We start from the raw sequence: 11,061 nt of genomic DNA, 5'->3' as shown, positions 1-11,061 counted from the left end.
CAATTTTAATTAGGCACCGACTCCAAAATTGGTATCAAATCCAATATATCACACCTATTATATGAAATAAATTTTTGGTTTTGAGTGGTTTTTGAAGGCGGTTTAATTTTTTGTTAAAATTAGTTTTACTATATTAGAATAAAGAGGTTCATTGTTTTAACTCAAAGTTATTATTGATGTTGCTGTTTAGAGACAGTCGTACCGATTACAAAAAGCGACTTAGATACTTGATCCTCATAATTAAGATTATAAACCTATATCTACTCTTTGTACGTCTCTTTCAAATATAAATGAAAATTGATTATATTAACAGGCATTATAAAGTATTTAATACTGTTAAGAAGATACATTCAGCTTATACTAGAGGCTAGAATCTTGAACTTGACTTCAAGACACTGTGAGCTCATTCTGCGTAGATCGGACCACTAACAGCTAAAATTTAATAAAATTGTATAATTATAAAATGTAGGTAGATATTGTAACTTTGACTTTGCGGATGAACAACACCTCAGTCCCCCCCGTGACCATGAAGGCTGCAAAGTCTTCGAAACGTCGGGAGAAAACTAAAATATAAAAAACCGCAATAGAATCCGAAAAGTAGTTTAATTTCAATAGAATCTTGAACTGTTGCACACTAGTTCACATACTCACGCCTTTTATCCCCGAAGGCAGTCACAGCAACTCGTGCACCCACTTTTCGCCGTGTGTATTCCGTCCCATGATGAGATGGGGTAAGCACATATAGTAAAACCGTTAAAAAATAAACTAGTCACTATTGTTTTATAGAATGTATAAAAAATATTTTTAAATTATCTCTGAACTAGGTTACATTTTTTGGCAAATAGCTATTAAAAATGCCTTTATATTTTAAAAGTTTGGTTAATATAGCAATGTTTATAATTTTAGTTAGTTTATCAAAACTACGTCAGTGAAAGCAATATAACACAAACAGACAAACATTTTTATACACACTGCATGCCATTAATAATTATCAGCCAAACATCTACGTTCCCGAGATGACGAAGCGATGCGGGGATGATACGGTAATGGCGGTATAGATTGCACGGCCGACAAAAAACATACAACTAGCATTTTTTCCTCTATTTGTGTTTATCACGCTCCATCGGACAAGCGGATAAGTTGGCTTTCCAAACGGAATGACAAGAAATAGGATTATGGGGAACTTGGTTTGGTATTATGAAAAAATATCTTCATAAATAGAGATTTAGTATGATATATACAACTATATAGAAAGTTGAATAGATATCTCAGAATCGTCCAGTATTTCATGAAAAAAAATACAAACATATACTTATACCTATAACTGTCCAACTTGTTACAAAAGGCAATATTTTGTGCATATTGATGTCTACTTGACATCGTTAATCCCATGTAATTTCAATGCTGTGGTCTACAAAATATAAGAAGAAAAAAAAATAGTTAAGACCTATGTCCAGCAGTAGACTTTGTCGAGCTGATTATGATGATGATGAGTTTAAAATAGGATCGCATTATTTTTTGAAGTTAATTAAGATGCATCTCGAAGACTGATAGATATAGTGACTTTTATTTGTCCTTTTTTATAATAATAATATTAGCCTTGTATTATATACTGTTTTGCTGCTGGGCACAGACCTCCTCAACTACTGAGAGGGATTAGGTCTTAGTCCACCACGCTGGACATGTGCGGAGTGGTAGACTTGACACTATCAGGTATGCAGGTTTCCTCACGATGTTTTCATTCAATCTTACTTGAGTCAATTATATTGATTTATAATTCAAGTAGACTCCAACAATTAGTTTGTAAGTTTAAGGGCTTGTTAACCGTTCTTTAGTATACTTATATCATAAAATAATGATCTAAAACTCCTCTAATCTTTAAAAACATTTGAACCATTCAAATATAAAACAGAACGAGACCTGACAGATCTTTCAAAACTCTAATGCAACAATTCCTAAACAAAAGTCCTAACGGATACATGTTTCAAAAAACAATTCACATAAAACATTCTTCAACATACAATTCTGTCCGTACAGAATCATTTTGCAAACAGTGCGGTACGAAAATTCAGTTTTTAGAACGACACACCGAAGGACAATGGAAAAAACAAGCCAGAATGGGACAGCGTAGAAATTCAATTTGCTGTATCCAGAACAAAAACTAGGTGGAAACAGGGTATTCCATATTTGGGACAGAGCAAACAAAACTACAATAAAATATGTAGGAAGCCGTAGTGGAAAATTTATCAGTAACGGCAGGGCAACGGTCGCTTGCATGTCGAAACATGCTATCGATTCAGGCACTACCATGTTTTATTGAACGTTGAATCAACAGGATTAAAATGCATCTCAAATTTGTTAGTGATAGTGCGGAGTTTGTGCTAAATAAATTACTGGTCTCTCAATGTAAGAGTCCGCCTAGGTAGGTACATCCGCAATGTCTATTTCTGCCGATAAGCAGCAGTGTGTAGTCACTGTTGTGTTCCAGCTTGAAGAACATTGTAGCCAGTAACTACTGGACATAATACTTAACATCTCATGTCTCAAGATGGCAAGCGCAGTGCAATACCAAACAATAGTTTGTACTTCAAGCTGTTGGATGGTGTTTCTACTGTTTATGGGCAGTCGTATCGTTTACCATCAGGCGAACTGCAAGCTCGTCACATCATTAAAAGCAATAAAAAAAAACATCAATCCGATAAATGTTGTTGCTGATTGAGTAATGAGTGATCGAAATGTGAATTGATTTTGAATAGAATTTACGCATGATCTTAAACTCTTTTGTACTTCAAAAACTTTTTACCTAAGGAATATTTTACGGGCGGAGTCGAAAGCAAAAGCGAGTCTCATAATAAAACAGAATATTTATTCCACTGAGTAATAACAGTAGTACTTATCCCGTTTACAAACAAGGCAAAAACCTTCTAGTGTCGTTGTGTACTAATATTAAAACCATAAATTAATTAAAACAAATAGTAGGAACCCTACACGTACGCTGACTCTCAAAAACCCACCCTAAACTCACACGTATAAGTTATAAAATCGCTCAAAAGTCACATCGTTTGAATTTTGCACATCAAAAATTCTACAAACACGAGCAAGCGCACGCAACAGTGAAAATAATTAATATCAGCCAAAATCCATTACCGTAGAGTGCTTTCCTGTGAAACTGTTGCTTTAACAATAAACCGCTGGCTCGACAATAATCGCGATGTTTTAGTGTTACTATTTTATATTTAGGTCCTGTTTCAGTGTCCAAATTATACTAGCTAACTTAGTTAATATTCATAGTAGTTTGATGAATTTGCTTGAGAGCATAGTTGGTATGCAAATTGAGAGAGCGACTTTTATGTTTGGTCGTCTTATAATTTGAGGAGTAATATATATAATATAATAATATCAACCCTGTATTATATCAACCCTATACTTATATATATACTATCCCACTGTTGGGCACCGGCCTCCTCTAATACTGAGAGGGTTTTAGGCCTTAGTCCACCACGCTGGCCTAGTGCGGATTGGTAGACTTCACACACCTTCGATATACCTATAGAGAACTTCTCAGATGTGCAGGTTTTCTCACGATGTTTTCCTTCACCGTTAGCAAGCGATAATTCACAAAGAATACATATATCATTTTCGAAAAGTCAGCGGTGTTTGCCCATGCGTTTCGAACCTGCGGACATTCGTCTCGGCAGTACGTTTTACAACCAACTAGACTATCGCCGCTATGTCAGTATGGGTGAGGTATATACCTATAACCATATGGTTAGAAGTATGAGTTTAATATAACATCTCTCATATAGCACAATTATAAGCAATTGAGGAGTATTTACTCAAAATTACGAAATTGAATAGAATAGTATATATTATCCGTCAGCTAAAGAAACTTCGTTAATGACACAGAAAGATGAAGCGAGAACACCTTCATTTAATCAGGTAAAAACTGCACACATTAGATAATTAAAATCCGTTGGAGACCTTCATCTTACAACTTAATTAACACGTCTTAGTTACTGTTTTTCAAGTTTTAATATAAATACGTTTCTTGTACATCCTTAGAGTTGCAGTCCCGAAGGCTCGAGGCGCGCTTCAAAGCGCTGCGATCCCGATAAGGCTTGAGACCTCTATGGACCGGTTTATACGTTAATGTGCTATTTATAAATTTTAATTCTTTCTATTTTACAAAAAAAATGGTTGTGGTGGTAGGTCTCTCGTATGTGACAGTCTGCCAGGGTAGGTACCAACGCAATGTCTACTTCTGCCGCCAAGCAACATTGTGAAGTTATTGTTGTGTTCTGGTTTAAAGGACATTGTAGCCTGTGTAACTATTGGACATAATAAGACTTAACATCTCATGTCTCAGGATGGCGAGGGTAGTGAAATACCAAATAATGCTTTGTAATTCAAGGTCTTGGATGGTGTTGCTAATGTTTATGGGCGGTCTTATCGCTTACCATCTGGTGAATAGCAAGCTCATTTCGTCATTAAAAGCAAAAAACAAAAAAATGTGATAATGTTTGGATGATAACAATGTACGCATTACTTTAATCAATGCTGGGTACTCCTTTAAGTTGGTTGTGCATCAGAATATGACCATCGCTAATCGTTATACTACACCTGTGTTAATTCAATGTATAATCTGCTGGAGAACCTAAAATAAATAAATTATTGTGTGAAAACGTAGTAACAGCTGAATGGATAGGCCTGGAATTTAGCACACAGGTAGACTACGTACTAAATTTCAACATGCCATTTTTTGTTCAGCTAATTTGTTCCTACGGGAAAGAATATTTTATTTATATGATAATGGCGTATATTGTTTTACCGACTTTTCTCGCAGGAAACGCGGGCAAAACCACGACCACTAGTAAGCTATAAAATGATCTGTTATAGGTATCACATATATAAGAGCCTAGTTGGGTATTTACAGCTGTTGACAATAGTATAAATTGCTAGTATCAAACAGTAATGGATGTATTTTATATTATATACATTATACACGTTTGAATGATATTGTAGCCTTGGTAGTTGGTAGGTAATACGAGATTTAATGTCTCATGAAGACGAGGTCTCTAATTCCATTTTCTGTTAGTGTGCCACTGTTAGATGAAGCAGCAAAGGCGTTTGTCAAGGATCGAGGATATTTGACATTGCGATATTTTACCATTATATTATAAATGCGAAAGTAACTTTGTCTGTCCATCTGACTGTTAAACTTACATGGTTGAACCACCAAACTGATTTCAATGAAATTCCGTGTAGCGATGGTTTGAGACCCAGGGAAGGAGCGGGACTTCAAATCCAGCAAAATGTCTTACTTAGCCGAGAGTGTGAGAAAAAGCTGGTTATATTTAAAATCATGCTATTTTTAGTGGTTTACATTTCGAATTCACTTTTAATTAATGTTTATTTAACTTGATTTATTGTCTGTGTATTTTTTTTTTATGCGTGCACGACAAACTGACCCTCTGTACTTGATTCAATCAAGTCTGCTAACATACTCCATACAAGGCCATTGATCCGTACAAACAATTTGGAAGTCGGAAATAAATTTATACGTCTCGCAGAACACCATTCATCGCTGCCCACCCCATACACTAATGGCCGGCGGCGAAATCTTCACATGGTGTTCCGGCTCAGTCAATAGAAGCGCAGTTTTGATCGCAGGAACCTTTTTGTTTACTTATGCGTATGTAAAAATATTCTTGATACTTTTGAAATGGTAGACAAGTTGAGTAAGATATAACTTTTCAATAACTTTTATAATATAACTTTTAGATATAAAATAAGTTTAATAATGCATGTTAAACTAAAAAGGCTATACGTTAAAAGTTCCCCTGCATACTCCTAAACGTCAACAATTTATGCTAGAAACATGGCCAAAAAAAACATTTTCATTTACAGCTAATAAATTCACAGTAAAACCAAAACATTAATTTTAGAAATAAAACGCTTTATACCTATAACACATTTTATTAACTGTTTCATCTATTCAACAACAAGAACAGATGCACAAAATTATACATATTAACACTAATTCCCAGTCATATATCCAAATCTTCTGGCCTGATGAATCATGTCGACAACAGAGTCCATGGTCTCCTGACCATTGGGCAGGATTTGGTCTGGAGGAAGCAGGAATCCGTATTGGCCACGGTCGCGGGATTCATAGCAATACACTAAAGGAACCTTGAGATGTTCCTTTATCCAATCAATGGTTCCACCTGTTCCGTAATCTGGAATTATAATGTAGTAAATAAACAGAGTGAAGGTTAACATTATTATAATATCAGCACTGTATTATATACCCTCTCACTGCTGGGCTCAGGCCTCCTCTAGTACTGAGGGGGACTAGACCTTAGTCTACCACGCTAGCCTAGTGCGGATTGGTAGACTTCACATACTCTCAAAATTGCTATAGAGAATTTCGAAGGTATGCAGATTTCCGAATATTAATCGTAAGCGTACATAATAATTTCAACTGTTTTCATCAATAAATCTACTCTGCAGATTTTAACTCGCTCCCCCTCCTCCGAAAACCCCCTCGTCACCATGAAGGGAACAAAGTCTTCAAAGGTCGGGGGCAAAGATTAAAAAAAATTGTCGCGAAAATTTCCGCAAAGTAGTTTCAATTGACCATCATGTCTTATCGTATTCAGACACCATGAAGTTTAAAGCAATCGTATACTTACAATTGATAGCCTCAACAATGTTTCCAGTAACATATTGCGTGCCGAATCTAACAGACAAAGCGCCCATCGCACGCCTTCCGATGTTTACCTACAAAATATCAAAGTCATTACCAATATGCGTGAGTAACTATTACATAACAGGTATCTCTTCTATCATAACCATGCACTCACAACTGCCACTCTAATACATTGGCAGCAGGAATAATCAATGCGAAACACAGATATAAATAAATTTTCGATAGTAATCAAATTGGCATAAGTAGATTAGTTAGTATTATTAGTGGAAAAAAAATACATTGGCAGCATTTAAACGTCCTTTTTTTATTGCTTTAATAGCTAAACGAGCTTGCCATTCGCCTTATGGTAAGCGATACAACATACTAGTAGAAACGCCATCCTAAACCTGAATTACAAAGTATTGTTTGATATTCCACTGCGCTCGCCATCCTAAGACATGAGACGTTGAGTCTTATTATGTCCAGCAGTTACACCAGCTACCTGCAGCACAGCACCACCAGTCAGTCTTCAGTGCAAAGCACTACTCTTACTCTATCTACTTAAACTCGCACAAATTTCAATTTCACACTCATTAGTAAAGCTATAATTTTACCACTGTCCAATCCAAACCCTCACAAATTTCGATTCCTGATCAGACAGGTTTTTTCACGGTCAATATAGTGCGATCTGATCAGAATTAAATTATTTTGTAGCAGAACTTACCGCATCATGATAGTTAGCGTAGGGAGCTGTAGAATTGCCAAAAGGAACTAAAAGTAACTGTCCGAATGAGTGGAAGGAGAGATACAAGTCTATTCTGTCTCCAATTGTCCTCAAATAAGCCGATAGGGTCCTTGTTTCTGGTTCCGAGAAAGGTCCTGGGCCAGCGTAGATCTCTGTGCTTGGGTCTATAGAGGATCCAGCAACTGAAAGAATTGGAATTATATTTATCTTGTTAGGTAAATGTAATTCTGGGATAAATATATGCCTTAAACCGTAGAATTATTATAATTGTTTGTTTATATAGTGAATTATGTGATGAGCAAGAAACTCGCCTGATGGCAAACGAAATTCCTAATAAATAGTAGCAACATTGCTCAAACCTTGAATTAAAAAGGCGTTTCCGTGGCATTGGACTGCACTCGTCTGCTTGAGATATTCAAGCCCCGTGACTCCCAATAAATCAATTGGCTACAATGTGTTTCAAACGCCATGAAGGAAAACTTGGATACAATTTATTCGGATTTAGTCATCTAAATGATTTGCAATTGCAATAGCAAATCCTTTTGATTACAACAGTTCCTAATATAATTATTCAAGCATTGCCTCATGTAAGAGTTGCGTTTAGAAAAAGACCAAATTAGTTTAGTAACGTTGCCGCTATCAAAGATAATGAAGCTCAAAACTTTTGGGTTTTTTGGCTTGCCTTTCATATAATTATTTACCCTCTTTCAGGTATATATTGTCCTTAATTGGTACTCTGTTATCTATTTGTATTAACATATGTAAAGCGATGGCGATATTAAATATTATGCAGATTATAAATCAAAAATAATAATTATGCTTATCGCGATAATCCACAATTATTATCAACAAAAATGTAATTATAACTCCTATCAATCTTGTTTCCTATTTTAATTCTAATAATCTATACTATTTTAATATAAAGCTAAAGATTAAGTAGGTATTACGCACTAATCTTTGGAACTGTTAGATTATTATCAAGCCACATTATTCCTGAGTGCTATGGACTAAAGAGCTTCGAGCAGAAGTTAGTTAAAGAAATATTGATTAATGAAACGTTGTAGTCAGTAATTTATTATTTCGAAGCATTATGTGCTGCTAATGTCCATGAGTATTCAGAGCTTACCAGCTTTCAAAAAATACATCGGTCTCGTCATTTAGTGGTATAATATAAAAATATATTAATCCGTATTTACCAAGCCAATTGCTGTTCCAATTTCTGTTGAGGTCAACGCCGAAGTGTTGTCCTACGGGACGTCTATTTTTACGCCACATTCTGAACTGAAATACAGGTTAGTTGCAATATAATATAGTTACGGACATTTCAACAATAGAATTGCAAAATATATGCGAATAAACGTAACTTTCACGAAAAATATTTTTTGAGTGCTAAAATCGAAACTACATGTTTGTCTAGATGTGAATAGTTTTTTTCTGTTGTCTTCCTTTACTATTTCGACTTTTTTATACAACAAGACAATATCACGCATTTATCCCCGAAGGGGTATGCAGAGGCGCAACTGAGGCACTCACTTTATGCCAAGTGTGTTCCGTCTTATGATGTGATACGGGGCGAGCCTATCGCCATATTGGGCACAAATTCCAGACACCGAACTGATACTGAGCAGAAAAACCCAAATATCACGTTGCCCGACCCGGGATTCGAACCCAGGACCTCAGAGCGCTGTCGTACCGCGCATGCAGTACAACTGCGCCACCCAGGCAATCCTATCGCCATATCGGGCACAAATTCCTAACTTCCGGTTGACCATAAAGAAAAACCCACTATCATATAGCCCAAACCAGGACTTGAACACAGTTTCTCAGAGCCGTGTCGTACTGCTAACACAATAGAACTCCGACACCGATACAGTCTAGTAAGGCCGGCTTCATATTACTCAATGTTGACTTCTTTGCTGAGAAATGTTAAACTTACTTCATCGTGACTCCAGATGTATCCATCAGGGTTAGCGACAGGAATAATATACCAATCAAAATCGCGGGCAGCAGCCATAATCTCAGGGTCACGGCTGGTAAGCAACTGATGAGTGATGTAGCAAACAGTTGCTGGAGAAATCCATTCTCTAGCATGCAATCCACCTTCGAGGAAAATGATTTTTCTACGAGATCCATGGGATATCTTAATTCCTCTGATTTGCCGACCTTCGAACGATCTTCCAGCGATAATGGGGGTCACAACTGAGTATTCTCTAGCTAGGTCATCCATCCAAGCGTTGATTTCAGAATTAGTGTAGTAAGCATCGAACTGCATGCTCCTAAGGTTTCCTCGTGTGTACCTTTTAATTGGTTCTTTGTCGATTGCTCTGAAAAAGCAGTAAGTTTTTAAATAGGAGTCTTAGGAAGTGGATCGTTTTTCTATATTAATTCAGCACACACACATCTCGGCTTCATCCCCAAAGGGGTAAGCACACGTGCAAATAGGACACCCACTTTTCATCAAGTAATACGCAATAAGCCACCGAGGACGTAATTATATAAACTAAGTCTATAAAAAATGTAAGTGATAAAAAAAATGTTTTCTATTCATCTTTTACATTGTGTAGTTACAACGAGGTGTACTTCTGCCAATAGAGATTATACGCGTGTAAATTCTACGAAATTCATAAAATACGAATTCTTTTGAGCTATTTTTAAAACAAGCTTATCCTATATAACATAAGGATTCCTGGAATAATTGACGCGAATAAAGGCTTCAGATAAAATAAAAACGACGCAACAGCCTGCAAAGCTCTCTAAGTTAATCGATAATTGATATCGGATGGCCTTTGTAACATTATACGAACAAGCAAAGTTTTATGAAAGTTTTGCCAAATACAGCTTAAATCAGGGGGGAATATTTGGAAGAGTGGCAGCGGCACTTTACTCTGTAGAAAGACGTCGATAATCACGTCATTCTATCTGATTCATTTTGAATAGCCTCATTATTTCATTAATACTGGCACTTTCCCCAATTACCATTTACAAATGGAATATTATTTTAAAACTAAAATGTCTTAGAATTTCATATGAAATGCCATATTGTAATGATAGAGGACTGGTTCTTTTATACGTTAAAATAAGCAAAAAAAAATTTTGTTAATTCGGATGGCAGTTATAACATACGGGGATAATGATTTTATAAATATATATTATATGCAGGTCACTAAATATCTGTAATTTAATTACCTTTTCAATACTTTAATTTGTATAAACCATAATAATTTACGTACCATTTGTAAGTTACAATATTAAATTAACTTAAATACTTACTCTTGGATATTGCCCATTGTAATTTCAAATTGAACATTATTCTTGTTCAACAGATTTTCCAAATGCGCCTTATTTTCAGGACTTGACATCACACTCACAAAGTCGGCACGTCCTGGATTCGTCCAGAAGTCGAACCTCGAGTCATGCTCGTAAAGATTTTGTAGTAATTTAATTTGCCCATTTTTAGGCAAAATCTTGTACAAAGTGTAATTATCAAACCTAAACTTCGCTAACACACTCGGTGCTAGTAATACAAAACTTAATAATACTATTTTTAACATTTTTGATGGTTACTTCATTAATTACAGGTAAGGACTGCCGTTTTGGTGATCGATTTTACTTTTCTGTATCTTAA

The 11,061-nt window shown here is 35.8% G+C and overlaps 1 protein-coding gene across 1 annotated transcript; it reads right to left on the bottom strand.

Annotated features, from left to right (window-relative positions):
* Positions 1–5,960: 5,960 nt before the first annotated feature.
* Positions 5,961–11,041, bottom strand: LOC115446445 (zinc carboxypeptidase). The gene is made up of 6 exons (XM_030173116.2): positions 10,707–11,041; positions 9,373–9,760; positions 8,633–8,717; positions 7,416–7,618; positions 6,696–6,783; positions 5,961–6,239 (listed from the first exon to the last, which is right to left on the bottom strand). Exons 1-6 carry the CDS (start codon positions 10,985–10,987, stop codon positions 6,037–6,039), a joined length of 1,248 nt encoding a protein of 415 aa, XP_030028976.2. The 5' UTR covers positions 10,988–11,041; the 3' UTR covers positions 5,961–6,036.
* Positions 11,042–11,061: the final 20 nt, after the last annotated feature.

The sequence above is a fragment of the Manduca sexta genome, chromosome 13, assembly GCF_014839805.1.
Source record: "Manduca sexta isolate Smith_Timp_Sample1 chromosome 13, JHU_Msex_v1.0, whole genome shotgun sequence".
Lineage (NCBI taxonomy): Eukaryota > Metazoa > Arthropoda > Insecta > Lepidoptera > Sphingidae > Manduca > Manduca sexta.
The sequence above is the reverse complement of the archived record's forward strand: the minus strand, read 5'-3'. Positions and strand labels throughout refer to the sequence as shown.